This window comes from Panulirus ornatus, chromosome 8 (assembly GCF_036320965.1).
Source record: "Panulirus ornatus isolate Po-2019 chromosome 8, ASM3632096v1, whole genome shotgun sequence".
Classification (NCBI taxonomy): domain Eukaryota; kingdom Metazoa; phylum Arthropoda; class Malacostraca; order Decapoda; family Palinuridae; genus Panulirus; species Panulirus ornatus.
In genome coordinates this window covers 29,781,564-29,807,718 of record NC_092231.1, presented here as the reverse complement: position 1 = coordinate 29,807,718, position 26,155 = coordinate 29,781,564, and the positions used below count along the sequence as shown (strand labels likewise).

General features: G+C 42.2%; 1 protein-coding gene across 1 annotated transcript in view; it reads right to left on the bottom strand.

Annotated features, from left to right (window-relative positions):
* The window catches only part of LOC139749706 (nipped-B-like protein), a 448,638-nt gene that overhangs the window by 41,040 nt on the left and 381,443 nt on the right, over positions 1-26,155 (bottom strand). The window contains exon 15 of the mRNA XM_071663859.1: positions 22,251-22,658. Within this exon, the coding sequence (XP_071519960.1) occupies positions 22,251-22,658 (408 nt within the window). The remainder of the gene's footprint in view (positions 1-22,250; positions 22,659-26,155) is intronic.

Here is a 26,155-nt window from a genome sequence, read left to right as displayed (position 1 = left end):
TAATTTTACTTTTATTCCTAATATATGTCAATTCCTCCTTTCACACACTCCCAAAACTCATGAGACTAGCTTGTACAGTTTCTCATTTGAGTCTACCATCAAGGCTATGTCATCTGTAAACAGCAACTGACTTACATATCAAGCCTCATCCCCCATCCCAGCAATAAACTGATTAAAGCAGCCATGGTGACATCACACACCCTTGACACAAACCCAACTTTACCTGGAACTACTCACTGTTACCTCTTCCTACAAACAAGAAATAAACTTAAGCTCTGTGGTCTGAGAAGGTCTTGGGAATTGACTACACTCAAAACCAATCACAAAAGTCTTACATTTGGAGAAAAGTTAAAAAGAAAAACTGCATGCCGGCAAATATCAGAATATCTATCAAACATGGGAATATTTTGCAAGATGCTCATATCCTGCATAAGGCCAAAACTGAAAAAATGCTGCTCAAGTTTAGCCACTGAACTTAGACAAGAACAAAGAGCTAATAGAGAAGGTCCAGAGGAGGGTAACAAAGATGGTACCAAATTTTAAGGGAGATGAGTTAAAGGGTAAGGTTAAGGGCTCTAAATCTTCCAACCTTAGAAAAGAGTGAGTTTGTTGAGTATTCCTGGGAAATTATATGGGAAGGTATTCAATAAGAGGGTGAAGACATGTACAGAGCAACAGATTTGGGAAAAGCAGTGTGGTTTCAGAAGAGGTAGAGGATGTGTGGATTAGGTATTTGCTTTGAAGAATGTGTGTGAGAAATACTTTGAAAGCAGATGGATTTGTATGTAGCATTTATGGATCTGGAGAAGGCGTATGATAGGATAGATAGATGCTTTGTGAAAGGTCTTATGAGTATATGGTAAGGGAGGTAAGTTGGTAGAAGCAGTGAAAAGACCAAGGATGTAAGGCATGTGTACAAGTAGGAAGAGAGGAGAGTGACTGGTTCCCAGTGAATGGTGGTTTGCAGCAGGGGTGTGTGATGTCCCCATGGCTGTCTAATCTCTTTATGGATGGGGTGGTTAGAAAGGTAAATGCAAGAGTTCTTGAGAGGGGGCGAGTATGCAGTCTGTTAGGGATTAGAGGGTCTGGGAAGTGAGTCTGTTGTTGTTCACCAGTGATACAGCTCTAGCGGCTGATTCAAGTGATAACTGCAGAAGTTGGTGACAGTTTGTAAAAGTGTGTGAAAGGAAAGAATTCAGAGTAAATGTGAATAAGAGCTAGGTTATTAGGTTCAGTAGGGTCTGGGAAGTGAGTCTGTTGTTGTTCACCAGTGATACAGCTCTAGCGGCTGATTCAAGTGATAACTGCAGAAGTTGGTGACAGTTTGTAAAAGTGTGTGAAAGGAAAGAATTCAGAGTAAATGTGAATAAGAGCTAGGTTATTAGGTTCAGTAGGGTTGAGGGACAGGTTAACTGGGATGTAAGGGTGGAAAGAGAGAGCGATATCTGGGAGAGCAAAAATGGGTATGTTTGACGGTACAGTAGTTCCAACGATGTTATATATGGATGTGAGGCATGGGCTATAGATAGGACAATATGTGGTGTGAGGTGGTTCGATCAAGTAAGTAATGAAAAGGCAAGAGGGATGTATTGAAATAAAAAGTGTGTGGTTGAGAGAGCAGAAGAGGGCGTGTTGAAATGGTTTGGAAACATAGAGAAAATGAGTGAGGAAAGATTGACAAAGAGGATATATGTGTCAGAGGTGGAGGGAAAAAGTAGCAGGGGACCAATTTGGAGGTGGACGGATGGAGTGAAAAAGATCTTGAGCAATCGGAGCCTGAATGTACAGGAGGGTGAAAGGCGTGCAAGGAATGGAGTGAACTGTAACGATGTGGTATATCGGGGTCGACATGCTGTTACTGGACTGAACCAGGGCATGTGAAGCATCTGGGGTAATCATGGAAGGTGTCTGGGGCTTGGATGTGAATTGGGAGTTGTGGCTTCGCTACATTACACATGACAGCTAGAGACTGAGTGTGAATGAATGTGGCCTTTTCTGTCTGTTTCTCCTGGCACTACCTTGCTGAAGCAGGAGGAAGCAATGCTGTTTCCTGTGAGGCAAGGCAGCGATAGAAATGGATGAAGGCAAGCAGGTATGATTATGTACATGTGTATATATGCTTATGTCTGTGTATGTGTATGTATGTATATGTTCATATGTGAGTATTTATGTGTATATATATGTGTACATGAGTGTATGGGATATTTTCCTTCCGTTTCCTGGCACTACCTTGCTGATATGAGAAACATTAATGATAAAAATTAATGATAAAAAATATATTAAAAATCAAATTTGATATATGTGAAGCATCTGGGGTAAACCAGTAAAAGGCGTGCAAAGAATAGAGTGAATTGGAACGATGTGGTATATCGGGGTCAACGTCCTGTCAATGGATTGAACCAGGGCATGTGAAGTGTCTGGGGTAAATTGGAAAGTTTTGTGGAGCCTGAATGTGGAAAAGGAGCTGAGGTTTCAGTGCATTACACATGACAGCTAGAGACTGGGAGTGAAAGAATGTGGCCATTGTTGTCTCTTCCTAGCGCTATGTTGCACGTGCGCGGGGGAAGGGGGGGTGTTGTTCCATGTGTGATGGGGTGGCAATGGGAATGGATAAGGGCAGCAAGTATGAATATGTACATGTGAATATATGTATATGTCTATTTATGTATATGCTGAAATGTACAGGTATGTATATGTGTGTGTGTGTAGGCGTTTATGTATAAGCATGTGTATATGGGTGGGTTGGGCTAATTCTTTTGTCTGTTTCCTTGTGCTACCTCGCTAACACAAGAGACAACGACTAAGTATAATAAATATATATATATATATATATTTTTTTTTTCTGTCTCCCGCGTTTGCGAGGTAGCGCAAGGAAACAGACGAAAGAAATGGCCCAACCCTCCCCCATACACATGTATATACATACGTCCACACACGCAAATATACATACCTACACAGCTTTCCATGGTTTACCCCAGACGCTTCACATGCCTTGATTCAATCCACTGACAGCACGTCAACCCCGGTATACCACATCGCTCCAATTCACTCTATTCCTTGCCCTCCTTTCACCCTCCTGCATGTTCAGGCCCCGATCACACAAAATCTTTTTCACTCCATCTTTCCACATAAAATTTGGTCTCCCTCTTCTCCTCGTTCCCTCCACCTCCGACGCATATATCCTCTTGGTCAATCTTTCCTCACTCATTCTCTCCATGTGCCCAAACCATTTCAAAACACCCTCTTCTGCTCTCTCAACCACACTCTTTTTATTTCCACACATCTCTCTTACCCTTACGTTACTTACTCGATCAAACCACCTCACACCACACATTGTCCTCAAACATCTCATTTCCAGCACATCCACCCTCCTGCGCACAACTCTATCCATAGCCCACGCCTTGCAACCATACAACATTGTTGGAACCACTATTCCTTCAAACATAGCCATTTTTGCTTTCCGAGATAATGTTCTCGACTTCCACACATTCTTCAAGGCTCCCAGAATTTTCGCCCCCTCCCCCACCCTATGATCCACTTCCGCTTCCATGGTTCCATCCGCTGCCAGATCCACTCCCAGATATCTAAAACACTTCACTTCCTCCAGTTTTTCTCCATTCAAACTCACCTCCCAATTGACTTGACCCTCAACCCTACTGTACCTAATAACCTTGCTCTTATTCACATTTACTCTTAACTTTCTTCTTTCACACACTTTACCAAACTCAGTCACCAGCTTCTGTATTTTCTCACATGAATCAGCCACCAGCGCTGTATCATCAGCGAACAACAACTGACTCACTTCCCAAGCTATCTCATCCCCAACAGACTTCATACTTGCCCCTCTTTCCAAAACTCTTCCATTCACCTCCCTAACAACCCCATCCATAAACAAATTAAACAACCATGGAGACATCACACACCCCTGCCACAAACCTACATTCACTGAGAACCAATCACTTTCCTCTCTTCCTACACGTATACATGCCTTACATCCTCGATAAAAACTTTTCACTGCTTCTAACAACTTGCCTCCCACACCATATATTCTTAATACCTTCCACAGAGCATCTCTATCAACTCTATCATATGCCTTCTCCAGATCCATAAATGCTACATACAAATCCATTTGCTTTTCTAAGTATTTCTCACATACATTCTTCAAAGCAAACACCTGATCCACACATCCTCTACCACTTCTGAAACCACACTGCTCTTCCCCAATCTGATGCTCTGTACATGCCTTCACCCTCTCAATCAATACCCTCCCATATAATTTGCCAGGAATACTCAACAAACTTTTTTTTTTTTTTTTTTTTTATACTTTGTCGCTGTCTCACGCGTTTGCGAGGTAGCGCAAGGAAACAGACGAAAGAAATGCCCCCCCCCATACACATGTACATACACACGTCCACACACGCAAATATACATACCTACACAGCTTTCCATGGTTTACCCCAGACGCTTCACATGCCTTGATTCACTCCACTGACAGCACGTCAACCCCTGTATACCACATCACTCCAATTCACTCTATTCCTTGCCCTCCTTTCACCCTCCTGCATGTTCAGGCCCCGATCACACAAAATCTTTTTCACTCCATCTTTCCACCTCCAATTTGGTCTCCCTCTTCTCCTCGTTCCCTCCACCTCCGACACATATATCCTCTTGGTCAATCTTTCCTCACTCATTCTCTCCATGTGCCCAAACCATTTCAAAACACCCTCTTCTGCTCTCTCAACCACGCTCTTTTTATTTCCACACATCTCTCTTACCCTTACGTTACTTACTCGATCAAACCACCTCACACCACACATTGTCCTCAAACATCTCATTTCCAGCACATCCATCCTCCTGCGCACAACTCTATCCATAGCCCACGCCTCGCAACCATACAACATTGTTGGAACCACTATTCCTTCAAACATACCCATTTTTGCTTTCCGAGATAATGTTCTCGACTTCCACACATTTTTCAAGGCTCCCAAAATTTTCGCCCCCTCCCCCACCCTATGATCCACTTCCGCTTCCATGGTTCCATCCGCTGACAGATCCACTCCCAGATATCTAAAACACTTCACTTCCTCCAGTTTTTCTCCATTCAAACTCACCTCCCAATTGACTTGACCCTCAACCCTACTGTACCTAATAACCTTGCTCTTATTCACATTTACTCTTAACTTTCTTCTTCCACACACTTTACCAAACTCAGTCACCAGCTTCTGCAGTTTCTCACATGAATCAGCCACCAGCGCTGTATCATCAGCGAACAACAACTGACTCACTTCCCAAGCTCTCTCATCCCCAACAGACTTCATACTTGCCCCTCTTTCCAGGACTCTTGCATTTACCTCCCTAACAACCCCATCCATAAACAAATTAAACAACCATGGAGACATCACACACCCCTGCCGCAAACCTACATTCACTGAGAACCAATCACTTTCCTCTCTTCCTACACGTACACATGCCTTACATCCTCGATAAAAACTTTTCACTGCTTCTAACAACTTGCCTCCCACACCATATATTCTTAATACCTTCCACAGAGCATCTCTATCAACTCTTATCATATGCCTTCTCCAGATCCATAAATGCTACATACAAATCCATTTGCTTTTCTAAGTATTTCTCACATACATTCTTCAAAGCAAACACCTGATCCACACATCCTCTACCACTTCTGAAACCACACTGCTCTTCCCCAATCTGATGCTCTGTACATGCCTTCACCCTCTCAATCAATACCCTCCCATATAATTTACCAGGAATACTCAACAAACTTATACCTCTGTAATTTGAGCACTCACTCTTATCCCCTTTGCCTTTGTACAATGGCACTATGCACGCATTCCGCCAATCCTCAGGCACCTCACCATGAGTCATACATACATTAAATAACCTTACCAACCAGTCAACAATACAGTCACCCCCTTTTTTAATAGATTCCACTGCAATACCATCCAAACCTGCTGCCTTGCCGGCTTTCATCTTCCGCAAAGCTTTTACTACCTCTTCTCTGTTTACCAAATCATTTTCCCTAACCCTCTCACTTTGCACACCACCTCGACCAAAACACCCTATATCTGCCACTCTGTCATCAGACACATTCAACAAACCTTCAAAATACTCATTCCATCTCCTTCTCACATCACCACTACTTGTTATCACCTCCCCATTTACGCCCTTCACTGAAGTTCCCATTTGCTCCCTTGTCTTACGCACCCTATTTACCTCCTTCCAGAACATCTTTTTATTCTCCCTAAAATTTACTGATAGTCTCTCACCCCAACTCTCATTTGCCCTTTTTTTCACCTCTTGCACCTTTCTCTTGACCTCCTGTCTCTTTCTTTTATACTTCTCCCACTCAATTGCATTTTTTCCCTGCAAAAATCGTCCAAATGCCTCTCTCTTCTCTTTCACTAATACTCTTACTTCTTCATCCCACCACTCACTACCCTTTCTAAACAGCCCACCTCCCACTCTTCTCATGCCACAAGCATCTTTTGCGCAATCCATCACTGATTCCCTAAAATACATCCCATTCCTCCCCCACTCCCCTTACTTCCATTGTTCTCACCTTTTTCCATTCTGTACACAGTCTCTCCTGGTACTTCCCCACACAGGTCTCCTTCCCAAGCTCACTTACTCTCACCACCTTCTTCACCCCAACATTCACTCCTCTTTTCTGAAAACCCATACTAATCTTCACCTTAGCCTCCACAAGATAATGATCAGACATCCCTCCAGTTGCACCTCTCAGCACATTAACATCCAAAAGTCTCTCTTTCGCACGCCTGTCAATTAACACGTAATCCAATAATGCTCTCTGGCCATCTCTCCTACTTACATAAGTATACTTATGTATATCTCGCTTTTTAAACCAGGTATTCCCAATCATCAGTCCTTTTTCAGCACATAAATCTACAAGCTCTTCACCATTTCCATTTACAACACTGAACACCCCATGCATACCAATTATTCCCTCAACTGCCACATTACTCACCTTTGCATTCAAATCACCCATCACTATAACCCGGTCTCGTGCATCAAAACCGCTAACACACTCATTCAGCTGCTCCCAAAACACTTGCCTCTCATGATCTTTCTTCTCATGCCCAGGTGCATATGCACCAATAATCACCCACCTCTCTCCATCAACTTTCAATTTTACCAATATTAATCGAGAATTTACTTTCTTACATTCTATCACATACTCCCACAACTCCTGTTTCAGGAGTATTGCTACTCCTTCCCTTGCTCTTGTCCTCTCACTAACCCCTGACTTCACTCCCCAGACATTTCCAAACCACTCTTCCCCTTTACCCTTGAGCTTCGTTTCACTCAGAGCCAAAACATCCAGGTTCCTTTCCTCAAACATACTACCTATCTCTCCTTTTTTCACATCTTGGTTACATCCACACACATTTAGGCACCCCACTCTTATCCCCTTTGCCTTTGTACAATGGCACTATGCACGCATTCCGCCAATCCTCAGGCACCTCACCATGAGTCATACATACATTAAATAACCTTACCAACCAGTCAATAATACAGTCACCCCCTTTTTTAATAAATTCCACTGCAATACCATCCAAACCTGCTGCCTTGCCGGCTTTCATCTTCCGCAAAGCTTTTACTACCTCTTCTCTGTTTACCAAATCATTTTCCCTAACCCTCGCACTTTGCACACCACCTCGACCAAAACACCCTATATCTGCCACTCTATCATCAAACACATTCAACAAACCTTCAAAATACTCACTCCATCTCCTTCTCACATCACCACTACTTGTTATCACCTCCCCATTTGCGCCCTTCACTGAAGTTCCCATTTGCTCCCTTGTCTTACGCACTTTATCTACCTCCTTCCAGAACATCTTTTTATTCTCCCTAAAATTTAATGATACTCTCTCACCCCAACTCTCATTTGCCCTTTTTTTCACCTCTTGCACCTTTCTCTTGACCTCCTGTCTCTTTCTTTTATACGTCTCCCACTCAATTGCATTTTTTCCTTGCAAAAATCGTCCAAATGCCTCTCTCTTCTCTTTCACTAATACTCTTACTTACTTCTTCATCCCACCACTCACTACCCTTTCTAATCATGCTTCTTCACTGTCTCCTGCGTTAGCGAGTTAGCACAAGGAAATAGAAGAAAGAATGGCCAAACTCACCCACAGATACATGCATATACATAAACACCCACAAATGCACATATACATACCTATATATTTCAACGTATACATACATATACATATACATAAAAGTACATATACATGTACATATTCATATTTGCTGCCTTCATCCATTCCTGTCGCCACCCCACCACACATGAAACGGCACCCCCTAACCCCACAAGTGTGCAAGGTAATGCTAGGAAAAAGACAACAAAGGCCACATTTGTTCACACTCAGGCTCTAGCTGTCATGTATAATGCACTGAAACCACAGCTCCCTTTCCACACCCAGGCCCCACAAAACTTTCAATAGTTTACCCCAGACACTTCACATGCCCTGGTTCAAACCACTGACACCATGTCGACCCCAGGATACCACATCGTTCTAATTCAATCTATTCCTTGCATGCCTTTCACCCTCCTGTATGATCAGGAGGGCTATAGATCGAGTTGTGCGGAGGAGGGTGTATGTGCTGGAAATGAGATGTTTGAGGACAATATGTGGTGTGAGGTGGTTTGATTAAGTAATGAAAGGGTAAGAGAGATGTGTGGTAATAAAAAGAGTGTCTTTGAGAGAGCAAAAGAGGGTGTTTTAAAATGGTTTGGTCACATGGAGAGAATGAGTGAGGAAAGATTGACCAAGAGGATATATGTGTCAGAGGTGGAGGGAATAAGAAGTGGGAGACCAAATTGTAGGTGGAAAGATGGAGTGAAAAAGATTTTGAGTGATCGGGGCCTGAACATGCAGGAGGGTGAAAGGCATGCAAGGAATTGAGTGAATTGGAATGATGTGGTATACCGGGGTTATGCTGTCAATGGAATGAACCAGGGCATGTAAGAGTCTGGGGTAAACCATGGAAAGTTTTGTGGGGCCTGGATGTGGAAATGGAGCTGTGGTTTCGGTGCATTATACATGACAGCTAGAGACTGAGTGTGAACGAATGGGGCCTTTGTTGTCTTTACCTAGCACTACCTGAGGCACATGCGGGGGGAGGGCGTTGTCATTTCATGTGTGGCGGGGTAGTGACGGGAATGAATAAGGGAAGACAATATAAATTATGTATTTTATTTTTTTTATTTTGCTTTGTCGGTGTCTCCTGCATTAGCGAGGTAGAGCAAGGAAACAGATGAAAGAATGGCCCAGCCCACCCACATACACATGTATATACATACACATCCACACATGCAAATATACATACCTATACATCTTAATGTACACATATATATACACACACAGACATATACATATATATACACATGTACATAATTCATACTGTCTCCCTTTATCTATTCCCATTGCCACCTCGCCACATATGGACTAACATGAATTATGTACATGTGTATATATGTATATGTCTGTGTGTGTATATACATGTATGCGTTGAGATGTATAGGTATATATTTGTGCGTGTGTGGATGTATATGTATATGCATGTGTATGTGGGTGGGTTGGGGCATTCTTTTGTCTGTTTCCTTGCGCTACCTCACTAAAGCGGGAGACATCGTCAAATTATAATAAATAAATAATACAAATATCTTCCACCTCCAATTTGGTCTCCCACTTCTCGTTCCCTCCACCTCTGGCACATTTATCCTCTTTGTCAATCTTTCCTTACTCATTCTCTGCATGTGACCAAACCTTTTCAATACACCTTCTTTTGCTCTCTCAACCACACTCTTTTTATTACCATATATCTCTCTTACCCTTTCATTACATACTTGATCAAAGCACCTCACACCACATATTGTCCTCAAACATCTCATTTCTAACACATCCACCCTCCTCCGCACATCCCTATCTATAGCCCATGCCTCGCAAACATATAACATTGTTGGAACCACTATTCCTTCAAACATACCCATTTTTGCTCTCTGAGATAATGTTCTCCACTTCAACACTCCCAGAACATTCGCCCCCTCCCCCAACCTGTGACTCACTTCCGCTTCCATGGTTTCATCCGCTGCAAATCCACTCCCAGATATCTAAAACACTTTACTTCCTCCAGTTTTTCTCCATTCAAACTTAGCTCCCAATTGACTTGTGTCCCTCAAATCTACTGAACCTAATAACCTTGCTCTTGTTCACATTACTCTCAGCTTTCTTCTTTCACGCACTTTGCCAAACTCAGTCACCAGCTTCTGTAGTTTCTAACCCGAGTCAGCCACCAGCGCTGTATCGTCAGCGAACAACAACTGAATATCCTCCCAAGTCCTCTCATCCATAACAGATTGCATACTTGCCACTCTCTTCAAGACTCTTGCATTCACCTCCCTAACAACCCAATCTATAAACAAATTAAACAACCATGGAGACATCACACACCCCTGCTGCAAACCAATATTCACTGGGAACCAATCACTATCCTCTCTTCCTAATTGTACACATGCCTTACATTCTCGATAAAAACTTTTCACTGTTTCTAGCAACTTACCTCCCACACTATATACTCTTAATACCTTCCACAGAGCATCTCTATCAACTCTATCATATGCCTTCTCCAGAGCATCTCTATCAACTCTATCATATGCCTTCTCCAGATCCATAAATGCCACATACAAATCCATCTGTTTTTCTAAATATTTCTCACATGCATTCTTCAAAGCATACACCTGATCCATGCATCCTCTACCACTTCTGAAACCACACTGCTCTTCCCCAGTCTGATGCTCTGTACATGCCTTCACCCTCTCTATCAATACCCTACCATATAATTCCCAGGAACACTCAACAGTTATTTCCAAAAGAAGGAACAGAAGGAGGCCATGTGAAGATGTTTCCTCTTAAGGCTAGGCTCAGCCCTCTGTTCCTAACACTATCTCGCTAATGCATGAAATGGCAAATATGTATGAAATGTGTGTGTGTGTGTGTATGTATATCTATCCATCTATATCTTTAACACCTGTTCCATTCTGGAACTCTCTCAAGCAACCACCACCCCCATCGAAGCACTGAGTCTCCATAACTAGTGAACTCTAGTGCCGCTTCTTAGCCTTCAGTGCCTCACCCTTAACTGGCCAATGGTACAGGACAAGTAATGTGCAGTGTCTTGAGAGGCTACTCCTTCATGTACCTTCTGAATGCTTCTACCTAATGCTCCTACCTACTAAGTCTATCTATTGCTACTTCCATATTGCCACTACAGGAAAATCTAGTTACAACAAATGGGCTGTATGAGGTAAGTGTTGTCAAGTGTTATGTGTGATAAGGACAGGCTGTATGTTTGTGGACAGAATGCCAGTGATACAGAAAGAAAAGACAGTTACCTGGGTCAATGGAGTGCAATTTGACAACCATGGAAATGGTGGCTCAATACGCAACTGTCACTAACACTCAATACCCAGGCGGATGGTACTGGTAAATGTACCTCTCTGGTCATTGGCTGCCTATCAACTACTACCTACAAAGAAATTTGGCTTCATCTGTTCTGGCTTGCTCTTCAACATCTGCAGTGTGCAGGCATTCCTGTTGCATTCATACTAATTCTTTATTCATTTATTTTACTTATTTATTTTGCTTTGTCCCTGTCTCCCACGTTAGCGAGGTAGCGCAAGGAAACAGATGAAACAATGGCCCAACCCACCCACATACACATGTATATACATACACATCCACACACGCAAATATACATACCTATACATCTCAATGTACATATATATATACACACACAGACATATACATATATACACATGTACATAATTCATAGTCTGCCTTTATTTACTCCCATCGCCACCTCGCCACACATGGAATAACAACTCCCTCCCCCCTCATGTGTGCGAGGTAGCGCTAGGAAAGGACAACAAAGGCCACATTCGTTCACACTCAGTCTCTAGCTGTCATATAATAATGCACCGAAACCACAGCTCCCTTTCCCCATCCAGGTCCCACAGAAATTTCCAAGGTTTACCCCAGATGCTTCACATGCCCTGGTTCAATCCATTGACAGCATGTCAACCCCGGTATACCACATCATTCCAATTCACTCTATTCCTTGCACGCCTTTCACCCTCCTGCAAGTTTAGGCCCCGATCACTCAAAATCTTTTTCACTCCATCTTTCCATCTCCAATTTGGTCTCCCACTTCTCCTCGTTCCCTCCATCTCTGACACATATATCCTCTTGGTCAATCTTTCCTCACTCATTCTCTCCATGTGACCAAACCATTTCAAAACACCCTCTTTGGCTCTTTCAACCACACTCTTTTTATTTCCACACATCTCTCTTACCCTTACATTACTTACTCAATCAAACCACCTCACACCAAATATTGTCCTCAAACATCTCATTCCCAGCACATCCACCCTCCTACGCACAACTCTATCCATAGCCCACGCCTTGCAACCATACAACATTGTTGGAACCACTATTCCTTCAAACATACCCATTTTTGCTTTCCAAGATAATGTTCTCGACTTCCAAACATTCTTCAAGGCTCCCACAATTTTCGCCCCCTCCCCCACCCTATGATTCACTTCCGCTTCCATCTGCTGCCAGATCCATTCCCAGATATCTAAAACACTTTACTTCCTCCAGTTTTTCTCCAATCAAACTTACCTCCCAATTGACTTGACCCTCAACCCTACTGTACCTAATAACCTTGCTCTTATTCACATTTACTCTTAACTTTCTTCTTTCACACACTTTACCAAACTCAGTCACCAGCTTCTGCAGTTTCTCACATGAATCAGCCACCAGCGCTATATCATCAGCGAACAACGAATGACTAACTTCCCAAGCTCTCTCATCCACAACAGACTGCATACTTGCCCCTTTCCAAAACTCTTGCATTCATCTCCCTAACAACCCCATCCATAAACAAATTAAACAACCATGGAGACATCACACACCCCTGCCACAAACCTACATTCACTGAGAACCAATCACTTTCCTCTCTTCCTACACGTACACATGCCTTACATCCTCGCTAAAAACTTCACTGCTTCTAACAACTTGCCTCTCACACTATATATTCTTAATACCTTCCACAGAGCATATCTATCAACTCTATCATATGCCTTCTCGAGATCCATAAATGCTACATACAAATCCATTTGTTTTTCTAAGTATTTCTCACATACATTCTTCAAAGCAAACACCAGATCCACACATCCTCTACCACTTCTGAAACCACACTGCTCTTCCCCAATCTGATGCTCTGTACATGCCTTCACCCTCTCAATCAATACCCTCCCATATAATTTACCAGGAATACTCAACAAACTTATACCTCTGTAATTTGAGCACTCACTCTTATCCCCTTTGCCTTTGTACAATGGCACTATGCAAGCATTCCGCCAATCCTCAGGCACCTCACCATGAATCATACATACATTAAATAACCTTACCAACCAGTCAACAATACAGTCACCACCTTTTTTAATAAATTCCACTGCAATACCATCCAAACCTGCTGCCTTGCCGGCTTTCATCTTCCACATAGCTTTTACTACCTCTTCTCTGTTTACCAAATCATTTTCCCTAACCCTCTCACTTTGCACACCACCTCGACCAAAACACCCTATATCTGCCACTCTATCATCAAACACATTCTATTGAACCAAAAAGACATTTGGCTTCATTTGTGCTGACATATTCTTCAATTTTGTAGTGTTCTGGTATTTCTGCTACATTCATGCTAATTCTATCAAACCAATTTTGTAATGTACTTGATGGTAAGGCAAATATATTACAAAGAAATTTGTGGGCTTTACAATGTGTAATATGTAGTCAGAATAAAACTTTTATCTTTGTACCCATAACATCTTTCCTTCTTACTAGTTTTAGAACACTCTTCATCCATTAAAAAAGTATAAGACCTTATACTCAAGGTACAAGAGAACATTATTTATGAGGCTTTCTCAGGTGGTGCACAATTTGGACATGATATCCATCTCCTATTGTCTCCATACTCTTATTCTCCAACTCCTCAGTAGCTTTGTTGAAACATGACATCTTTTGAGTTGTTTCTGCAAAAAATACTGGGACAGTCATCTCTCGAAAAGCTGTTGCCTAAAACTATTTGTTCTACTGTGATATTAACATCTGCCACTTGTGAGAATCACCACAGTGACCTGGACAAGTCCACCAATGAGTGCTTGTGATGCTGATTAGTGTAAATTACTCCCTAATATCCTGGTGCAGTGATCATACTTCTCTTTCTACCAAGCATAAGTTCCTGGATAGGGTAGTCACAGTCTATGCCAGTCTGCTGCTTACCAATGTGTCTCAAATGACCCTTTCAGGATGAAGCCGCTCCAGTTGCAGTTGCACCTACATCCCATGCAGACATGACTCAGTGGGTTCTTAGTGACTCATGGTCAGTAATGCTAAACACTATGCTGCAGATACCTTAGTGGACAAAATACTCTTGACACGGGAACTGATACCTCGGAAATGCATCACCACGCTGATTCCATCCAGAAGGAGTGCAGGCTCTTATCTGGTCACTATCAACTGGTTTCTTCCTACTTACATACCAGTGGATGCGTCTTCATCTGTTTCCTAGAGCTACCTTGCTAACATGGAAAACAGCAATCATGTATGAAAAACGTACATACATATACACACATATCCATAAATATGGTCACAATTGCTACACTTCATCCATTCTCAGTGCCACCCTGCCCAACAGGAAGCAGCACAAAATGCATGAAGGAAAGGAAAAAAGATAACTTATACATTCTCTTCTCCTCCCTCACATCCGTTCACCACCCGTGTCAGCGAGATAGCGCCAGAACAGACAAAGAAAGGCCACACGTGCTCACATTCATTTTCTAGTCAGCACACTGATGGCAAGTCGACCCCGGTATGCCAAATCATTCCAATTTTCTTATATCTTAAGTTCCTTTGATTCTATTTGAAAAAATATATTTTTCCCCATTTTAAAAAATTACAAAAATCTCCGTCTTTCAGGATGATGACATAAAAAACAAACAGTCTACAGAGAGTTACAACAATCTAAGATGCAAGTGTTAAAGAAAAGCAATTCTGCAGATCAAACAAGATACACAGTGTCTGTGTGAGCCATGACAAAAGGAAAAATCATGTAGGTATGTAATTTCCCTATTTTTTCTCACTTTAATCCCTAAGTCTGCTGTTCAAATATCAATGTCTATTTCTTTCTTGATACTATTCATTCTTCTGATATAATGTGATCATCCACACCAAGCAACATCTGTAACATATATCTTTCTACTTCATGTTCTATTGATTTTTGTAAAATCGATTTCACGCATCAGTTGACTAACAAATAAATTTCACATACATATATATCCTATCCCTGGGGATAGGGGAGAAAGAATACTTCCCACGCATTCCTCACGTGTCATAGAAGGCAACTAAAGGGGACGGGAGCGGGGGGGCCAGAAACCCTCCCCTCCTTGTATTTTAACTTTCTAAAAGGGGAAACAGAAGAGGGAGTCACGCGAGGAGTGCTCATCCTCCTCGAAGGCTCAGACTGGGGTGTCTAAATGTGTGTGGATGTCACCAAGATGAGAAAAAAAGGAGAGATAGGTAGTATGTTAGAGGAAAGGATCCTGGATGTTTTGGCTCTGAGTGAAACGAAGCTCAATGGTAAAGGGGAAGAGTGGTTTGGGAATGTCTTGGGAGTAAAGTCAGGGGTTAGAGAGAGGATAAGAGCAAGGGAAGGAGTAGCACTACTCCTGAATCAGGAGTTGTGGGAGTATGTGATAGAGTGTAAGAAAGTAAATTCTAGATTGATATGGATAAAAGTGAAAGTTGATGGAGAGAGATGGGTGATTATTGGTGCATATGCACCTGGGCATGAGAAGAAAGATCATGAGAGGCAAGTGTTTTGGGAGCAGCTGAATGAGTATGTTAGTGGTTTTGATGCAAAAGACCAGGTTATAGTGATGGGTGATTTGAATGCAAAGGCGAGTAATGTGGCAGTTGAGGGAATAATTGGTATATATGGAGTGTTCAGTGTTGTAAATGGAAATGGTGAAGAGCTTGTAGATTTATGTGCTGAAAAAGGACTGGTGATTGGGAATACCTGGTTTAAAAAACGAGATATACATAAGTATACATATGTAAGTAGGAGAGATGGCCAGAGAGCATTATTGGATTACGTGTTAATTGATAGACACACGAAAGAGAGACTTTTGGATGTTAATGTGCTGAGAGGTGCAACTGGAGGGATGTCTGATCATTATCTTGTGGAGGCGAAGGTGAAGATTTGTGGGGGTTTTCAGAAAAGAAGAGAGAATGTTGGGGTGAAGAGAGTGGTGAGAGTAAGTGAGCTTGGGAAGGAGACTTGTGTGAGGAAGTACCAGGAGAGACTGAGTACAGAATGGAAAAAGGTGAGAACAAAGGAGGTAAGGGGAGTGGGGGAGGAATGGGATGTATTTAGGAAAGCAGTGATGGCTTGCGCAAAAGATGCTTGTGGCATGAGAAGCGTGGGAGGTGGGTTGATTAGAAAAGGTAGTGAGTGGTGGGATGAAGAAGTAAGATTATTAGTGAAAGAGAAGAGAGAGGCATTTGGACGATTTTTGCAGGAAAAAATGCAAATGAGTGGGAGAGGTATAAAAGAAAGAGGCAGGAGGTCAAGAGAAAGGTGCAAGAGGTGAAAAAGAGGGCAAATGAGAGTTGGGGTGAGAGAGTATCATTAAATTTCAGGGAGAATAAAAAGATGTTTTGGAAGGAGGTAAATAAAGTGTGTAAGACAAGAGAGCAAATGGGAACTTCAGCGAAGGGGGGCCAATGGGGAGGTGATAACAAGTAATGGTGATGTGAGAAGGAGATGGAGTGAGTATTTTGAAGGTTTGTTGAATGTGTTTGATGATAGAGTGGCAGATATAGGGTGTTTTGGTCGAGGTGGTGTGCAAAGTGAGAGGGTTAGGGAAAATGATTTGGTAAATAGAGAAGAGGTAGTAAAAGCTTTAAGGAAGATGAAAGCTGGTAAGGCAGCGGGTTTGGATGGTATTGCAGTGGAATTTATTAAAAAAGGGGGTGACTGTATTGTTGACTGGTTGGTAAGGTTATTTAATGTATGTATGATTCATGGTGAGGTGCCTGAGGATTGGCGGAATGCTTGCATAGTGCCATTGTACAAAGGCAAAGGGGATAAGAGTGAGTGCTCAAATTCTTTCCTTTTCTTTTAAACTATTCGCCATTTCCCGCATTAGCGAGGTAGCGTTAAGAACAGAGGACTGGGCCTTTTTTGGAATATCCTCACCTGGCCCCCTCTGTTCCTTGAGTGCTCAAATTACAGAGGTATAAGTTTGTTGAGTATTCCTGGTAAATTATATGGGACGGTATTGATTGAGAGGGTGAAGGCATGTACAAAGCATCAGATTGGGGAAGAGCAGTGTGGTTTCAGAAGTGGTAGAGGATGTGTGGATCAGGTGTTTGCTTTGAAGAATGTATGTGAGAAATACTTAGAAAAACAAATGGATTTGTATGTAGCATTTATGGATCTGGAGAAGGTATATGACAGAGTTGATAGAGATGCTCTGTGGAAGGTTTTAAGAATATATGGCGTGGGAGGCAAGTTGTTAGAAGCAGTGAAAAGTTTTTATCGAGGATGTAAGGCATGTATACGTGTAGGAAGAGAGGAAAGTGATTGGTTCTCAGTGAATGTAGGTTTGCGGCAAGAGTGGGTGATGTCTCCATGGTTGTTTAATTTGTTTATGGATGGGGTTGTTAGGGAGGTGAATGCAAGAGTTTTGGAAAGAGGGGCAAGTATGCAGTCTGTTGTGGATGAGAGAGCTTGGGAAGTGAGTCAGTTGTTGTTCGCTGATGATACAGCGCTGGTGGCTGATTCATGTAAGAAACTGCAGAAGCTGGTGACTGAGTTTGGTAGAGTGTGTGAAAGAAGAAAGTTAAGAGTAAATGTGAATAAGAGCAAGGTTATTAGGTACAGTAGGGTTGAGGGTCAAGTCAATTGGGAGGTAAGTTTGAATGGAGAAAAACTGGTGGAAGAAAAGTGTTTTAGATATCTGGGAGTGGATCTGGCAGCGGATGGAACCATGGAAGCGGAAGTGAATCATAGGGTGGGGGAGGGGGCGAAAATTCTGGGAGCATTGAAGAATGTTTGGAAGTCGAGAACATTATCTCGGAAAGCAAAAATGGGCATGTTTGAAGGAATAGTGGTTCCAACAATGTTGTATGGTTGCAAGGCGTGGGCTATGGATAGAGTTGTGCGCAGGAGGGTGGATGTGCTGGAAATGAGATGTTTGAGGACAATATGTGGTGTGAGGTGGTTTGATCGAGTAAGTAATGTAAGGGTAAGAGAGATGTGTGGAAATAAAAAGCGTGTGGTTGAGAGAGCAGAAGAGGGTGTTTTGAAATGGTTTGGTCACATGGAGAGAATGAGTGAGGAAAGATTGACCAAGAGGATATATGTGTCAGAGGTGGAGGGAACGAGGAGAAGTGGGAGACCAAATTGGAGGTGGAAAGATGGAGTGAAAAAGATTTTGAGTGATCGGGGCCTGAACATGCAGGAGGGTGAAAGGCGTGCAAGGAATAGAGTGAATTGGAACGATGTGGTATACTGGGGTCGACGTGCTGTCAATGGATTGAACCAGGGCATGTGAAGCGTCTGGGGTAAACCATGGAAAGTTGTGTGGGGCCTGGATATGGAAAGGGAGCTGTGGTTTCGGTGCATTATTACATGACAGCTAGAGACTGAGCGTGAATGAATGGGGCCTTTGGTGTCTTTTCCTAGCGCTACCTCGCACACATGAGGGGGGAGGGGGTTGTTATTCCATGTGTGGCGGGGTGGCGATGGGAACAAATAAAGGCAGACTATGAATTATGTACATGTGTATATATGTATATGTCTGTGTGTGAATATATATGTGTACATTGAGATGTATAGGTATGTATATTTGCGGGGGTGGACGTGTATGCATATACATGCGTATGTGGGCAGGTTGGGCCATTCTTTCGTCTGTTTCCTTGTGCTACCTCGCTAACGTGGGAGACAGCGACAAAGCAAAATAAATAATAAATAAATATATATCCTGTTTTCATAAGAAGAAAGATCATAAGAGGCAAGTGTTTTGGGAGCAGCTGAGAGTGTGTTAGCAGCTTTGATGCACGAGACTGGGTTATAGTGATGGGTGATTTGAATGCAAAGGTGAGTAATGTGGCAATTCAGGGTATAATTGGTCTACATGGGGTGTTCAGTGCTGTAAATGGAAATGGTAAAGAGCTTGTAGATTTGTGTGCTGAAAAAAGACTGGTGACTGGGAATACCTGATGCCTGTGGCATGAGAAAGGTGGGAGGTGGGTAGATTAGAGAGGGTAGTGAGTGGTGGGATGAAGAAGTAAGATTGTTAGTGAAAGAGAAGAGAGAGGCATTTGGATAATTTTTGCAGGGAAATAGTGCAAGTGACTGGGAGATGTATAAAAGAAAGAGGCAAGAGGTCAAGAGAAAGGTGCAAGAGGTGAAAAAGAGGGCTAATTAGAGTTGGGGTGAGAGAGTATCATCAGATTTTAGGGAGAATAAAAAGATGCTTTGGAAGGAGGTAAATAAAATGCATAAGACAAGAGAACAAATGGGAACATCGGTGAAGGGGGAAAATGGGGAGGTAATAACGAGTAGTGATGAAGTGAGAGAGAGGTGGAGTGAGTATTTTGAAGGTTTGTTGAATGTGTTTGATGACAGAGTGGGAGATATAGGGTGTTTTGATCGAGGTGGTGTGCAAAGTGAGCGGGTCAGGAAGAATGATTTGGTATACACAGAAGAGGTAGTGAAAGGTTTGAGGAAGATGAAAGCCAGCGAGCTGGTGGGTTTCGATGGTATTGCAGTGGAATATATAAAAAACGGGGTAACTGTGTTGTTGACTGGTTGGTGAGGATATTCAATATATGTATGGTTCATGACAAAGTGCCTGAGGATTGGTGGAATGCATGTATAGTGCCATTGTACAAAGGCAAAGGGGATAATGGTGAGTGTTCAAATTACAGAGGTATAAGTTTGTTGAGTATTACTGGGAAATTATATGGGAGGGTATTGATTGAGAGGGTGAAGGCATGTAAAGAGCATCAAAATGGGAAGGAGCAGTGTGGTTTCAGAAGTGGTAGAGGATGTGTGGATCAGGTGTTTGCTTTGAAGAATGTATGTGAGAAATACTTAGAATAGCAGATGGTTTTGTATGTAGCATTAGGGATCTGGAGAAGGCATATGATAGAGTTGATAGAGATGCTCTGTGGAAGGTATTAAGAGTATAAGGTGTGGGAGGTAAGTTGCTAGAAGCAGTGAAAAGTTTTTTATCGAGGCTGTAAGGCATGTGTGCGAGTAGGAAGAGTGGAAAGTGATTGGTTCCCAGTGAGTGTTGGTTTGTGGCAGGGGAGTGTGATGTCTCCATGGTTGTTTAATTTGTTCACGGATGGGGTTGCTAGGGAGGCAAATGCAAGAGTTTTGGAGAGAGGGGCAAGTATGCAGTCTGCTGGGGATGAGAGGACTTGGGAAGTGAGTCAGCTGTTGCTTGCTGATGATACAGCGCTGGTGGCTGATTCGGGTGAGAAACTGCAGAAGTTGGTGACTGAGTTTAGTAATGTGTGTGAAAGAAGAAAGCTGAGAGTAAATGTGAATAAGAGCAAGGTTATTAGGTTCAGTAGGGTTGAGGGACAAGTCAATTAGGAGGTAAATTTGAATGGAGAAAAACTGGAGGAAGTGAAGAGTTTCAGATATCTGGGAGTGGATTTAGCAGCGGATGGAACCATGGAAGTGGAAGTGATTCACAAGGTGGGGGAGGGGTCGAAGGTTTGGGGAGCGTTGAAGAATGTGTGGAAGTCGAGAACATTATCTCGGAAAGCAAAAATGAGTATGTTTGAAGGAATAGTGGATCCATCAATGTTATATGGTTGTGAGGCATGGACAATAGATAGGGTTGTGTGGAGGAGGGTGAATGTGTTGGAAATGAGATGTCTGAGGACAATGTGTGGTGTGAGGTGGTTTGATCGAGTAAGTAATGAAAGGGTAAGAGAGATGTGTGGTAAAAAAAAAGTGTGTGGTTGAGAGAACAGAAGAGGATGTATTGAAATGGTTTAGTCACATGGAGAGAATGAGAGAGAAAAGATTGACAAAGAGGATATGTGTGTCAGAGGTGGAGGGAAAGAGGACAAGCGGGAGATCAAATTGGAGATGGAAAGATGGAGTGAAAAAGATCTTGAACAGTCGGGGCCTGAACATGCAGGAGATTGAAAGGCATGCAAGGAATAGAGTGAATAGGAAAGATATGGTGTACTGGGCTCGATGTGCTGTCAATGGATTTAACCAGGGCATGTGAAGCATCTGGGGTAAACCACAGAAAGTTCTGTGGGGCCTGGATGTGGAAAAGGAGCTGCGTTTTCGGTGCATTACACATGACAGCTAGAGTCCGAGTGTGGACAAATGTGGCCTTTATTGTCCTTTCCTAGCATTACCTCGCATACACGTGGGGGAAGGGGGGTGTCATTTCATGTGCGGCGGGGTGGCGGCGGGAATGGATGAAGGCAGCATGTATGAATATGTGCATGTGTATAAATGTATATGTCTGTATATGTACATGTATGTATACATTAGAATGTATAGGTATGTATGTGTGCGTGTGTGGGTGTTTATGTATATACATGCATTGTGGGTGGGTTGGACCATTCTCTCATCAGTTTCCTTGCGCTACCTCGCTAACGCAGGAGACAGCGACAAAAATAATAAAATATAATAAAAAATAAAATCTTGTTTTCAATAAAAAAGATTCATTTGCTCACATGCATGCCATTAGTGATTGGAAACTTACACATCTTTCTACAGTAAACTTCTCCAATTCCCTTAAAACATTTTCCTTCATAATGAATGCAAACTTCTCTGAAATTATTCGGCAATACTCTCTGATCCTTAACCTTAACATTTTCCCTTGGACTTTGTTCTTCTGCTCCAGCACATATGCTTGTTTTCATTCCTTAGCTACAACATTTACTTTATATCTGATTTTATCATCATCAGCAAACACTCTCTGATGATATGCAAAGCCTTCTGGCAATCCTTTCCAGAAATCAAGAAAATCAAATCAAACAACATCTAAATGCAATAAAAAATTCCTTAATGGGTAAAAAAACAACACTGCTTACTGCTTGTTCTTCAAACTGCTTCAATAAAGAAAAGGCGACTGCTCTTCTGTGCTGTTTGGTAGAGCGCATAATGGAATATAAAAAACCATTAAGAGCTCCAGGGTGTTCCCCATCCTTGATGCGATACCCACGTGTAGGAGGTGCAGCCTGGATGAGGGAGTGCAATCTATATGACAACCGGAAGCCTTGCATTGCCTTCATTCCAATAAAACCAGGATACTTCTTTTCAATATCCTGTAGTTGCTTGTCCGCAGAATGGGCTATAGCTTCCTCTGTGTCAGTAGACATACACACCAGGTATGGTACAATCATGACTGGGTGGACTAAACCCTGGGCCAAAACCAACTGGATTACACGCAGAGCCGAGTGCCGGACAATCACACACCCTGCTACAACACATTCAAGAACCTGAAAAAAAATTCTCAATTATAATTCTAATTACAGCAAAATATTAGTGAACATTTGTAAAGGGATAATATAAACAAGCTCAGATTTTTAAAAACAAATACACATTCAGGATAAAATCAACATCTAATGCATCTCTGTGTTCATTCAAAATCTCTAACAGTCTGGTCCTTGCACTTCAATATTTCTTTATTTTGATCTTAAACTAAATCCCTCAAAACTTGTCAATTGTCACACTAACTCCATATGTGTAACCCAGTATTCTACTGAAGTTCAGAGTTAATGCAATATCCTCTGCTACTTATATCCTTTACTCTCTTTTAAGAGGCAGCTTACTGTCCTACCTTGCAATAAACAGGCAGTATGCTCCTAAAAAATGTGTTAAAAGTGAATAAACTTAACTGACAGTGAAGAGTGTCTAAAAAAGGGTGTTCAACCCCTTCCCTTATAGTAGGTGTCATCTATCAACAGATATCATTTTCTTTTCAGATTTGATTGTGGTTGCCTGCATTTGTAAGGTTAGCACACTGAAAGACAATATCCACTCACATCCATTCTATACCTGTCAAGTGTAATGCATTGAAACCACAGCTCCCTACCCACAACCAGACAACACAAACCTTTCCATGGTTTACCATAGTCATTTCATGTGCCTTGGTTCAGTCCCCTGACAGCACCTCAACCCAAGTATATCACATATTTCAATTCACTCTACCCCCTACACACCTTTCACTTTCCTGCACGTTCAGGCCACTGATCACTCAAAATCTTTTTCACTCCAACCTCCCATCTCCAATTTGGTCTCCATGTTCTCCTTATTCCCTCCACTTATGACACACATACTCTTCATAAAACTTTTCTCATCCATTCTCTCTATATATCCAAATTATTTCAGCACACCCTCACCTGCCAACCCAGGTTGAGGAAAGACGTGATTTAACGACACGTTTACCAACTCAGTTTCAAAAAGAGGTCTTTTTCAGTGCCACTTAGTGATTTACTTCAACTTAGTGAATTTTTGAATCTTTGAATCTTTTTTATTGATATCTCCCATATCCCTGGGGATAGGGGAGAAAGAATATTTCCCACGCATTCCCCACGTGTTGTAGAAGGCGACTAAAGGGGACAGAGGTGTTTTTTTTTTTTTTTTTTTTTTTTTTTTTTTTTTTTTTTTTTTAGAAACCCTCCCTTCCTTGTATTTTCTAACTTTCTAAAAGGGGAAACAGAAGGAGTCATGCAGGAAGTGCTCATCTTCCTCGAAGGCTCTTAATGTGTATGGATATAACCAAGATGAGAAAAAAGGAGAGATAGGTAGTATGTTTGAGAAAAGGAACCTGGATGTTTTGGCTCTGAGTGAAACAAATCTTAAGGGTAAAGGAGAGAGTGGTTTGGGAATGTCTTGGGAGTAAAGTCAGGGGTTGGTGAGAGGTCAAGAGCAAAGGAAGGAGTAGCACTACTCCTCAAGCAGGAGTTGTAGGAGTATGTGACTGAGTGTAAGAAAGTAAACTCTATACTGAAGTAGGTAAAACTGAAAGTGGATGGAGAGAGATGGGTGATTATTGGTGCCTATGCACCTGGTTATGAGAAGAAAGATCATGATAGGCAAGTGTTTTGGAAGCAGCTGAGTGTGTTGGCAGCTTTGATGCACGAGACAAGAGTACAGAGATGGGTGATGTGAATGCAAAGGTGAGTAATGTGGCAGTTGAGGGTATTATTGGAGTACATGAGGTGTTCAGTGTTGTAAATGGAAATGGTGAAGAGCTTGTAGATTTGTGTGCTGTAAAAGGACTGGTGACTGGGAATACCTGGTTTAAAAGTAAGAAATATACATAAGTATACGTATGTAAATAGGAGAGATGGCCAGAGAGCATTATAGGATCATGTGTTGATTGATAGGTGCATGAAAGAGAGACTTTTGGATGTTAATGTGCTGTGAGGGGCAACTGGAGGGATGTCTGATCATTATCTTGTGGAGGCGAAGGTGAAGATTTGTAGAGGTTTTCAGAAAAGAAGAGAGAATGGTGGGGTGAAGATAGTAGTAAGAGTAAGTGAGCTTGGAAAGGAGACTTGTGTGAGGAAGTACCAAGAAAGATTGAGTGCAGAATGGAAAAAGGTGAGAGCAAATGATGTAAGGGGAGTGAGGGAGGAATGGGATGTATTTAAGGATGCAATGATGGCTTGTGCAAAAGATGCTTATGGTATGAGAAAAGTGGGAGGTGGGCAGATTAGAAAGGGTAGTGAGTGATGGGATGAAGAAGTAAGATTGCTAGTGAAAGAGAAGAGAGAGGCATTTGGATGAGTTTTGCAGGGAAGTAGTGTGAATGACTGGGAGATGTATAAAAGAAAGTGGCAGGACGTCACGAGAAAGGTGCAAGAGGTGAAAAAGAGGGCAAATGAGAGTTAGGGTGAGTATCATCAAATTTTAGGGAGAATAAAAAGATGTTATGGAAGGAGGTAAATAAAGTACGAAAGACAAGAGAACAAATGGGAATATTGGTGAAGGGGGCAAATGGGGAGGTAATAACAAGTAGTGGTTATGCGAGAAAGAGATGGAGTGAGTATTTTGAAAGTCTGTTGAATGTGTTTGATGACAGAGTGGCAGATATAGGGTGTTTTGGTAGAGGTGGTGTGCGAAGTGAGAGGGTAAGGTAAACAGAGAAGAGGCAGTGAAAGCTTTGTGGAAGATGAAATCCGGCAAGGCAGCGGGTTTGGATTGCATTGCAGTGGAATTTATTAAAAAAGGGGGTGACTGCATTGTTGATTGGTTGGTAAGGATATTCAATGTATGTACGGTTCATGGAAGAGTATGAGGATTGGCGGAATGCATGCATAGTGCCATTGTACAAAGGCAAAGGGGATAAGAGTGAGTGTTCAAATCACAGAGGTATAAGTTTGTTGAATATTCCTGGGAAATTATATGAGAGGGTATTGATTGAGAGGGTGAAGGCATGTAAAGAGCATCAGATTGGGTAGGAGTAGTGTGGTTTCAGAAGTGGTAGAGGATGTATGGATCAGGTGTTTGCTTTGAAGAATGTATGTGAGAAATACTTAGAAAAGCAGATGGATTTGTATGTAGCATTATGGATCTGGAGAAGGCATAGTTGATAGAGATGCTCTGTGGAAGGTATTAAGAGTATAAGGTGTGGGAGGTAAGTTGCTAGAAGCAGTGAAAAGTTTTTATCAAGGATGTAAGGCATGTGTGTGAGTAGGAAGAGAGGAAAGGGATTGGTTCCCAGTGAAAGCTGGTTTGCGGCAGGGGTGCGTGATGTCTCCATGGTTGTTTAACTTGTTTATGGATGGGGTTGTTAGGGAGGTGAAGGCAAGAGTTTTGGAGAGAGGGGCAAGTATGCAGTCTGTTGAGGATGAGAGGGCTTGGGAAATGAGTCAGTTGCTGTTTGCTGATGATACAGCACAGATGGCTGATTCGGGTGAGAAACTGCAGAAGCTGGTGACTGAGTTTGGTAAAGTGTGTGAAAGAAGAAAGTTGAGAGTAAATAAGA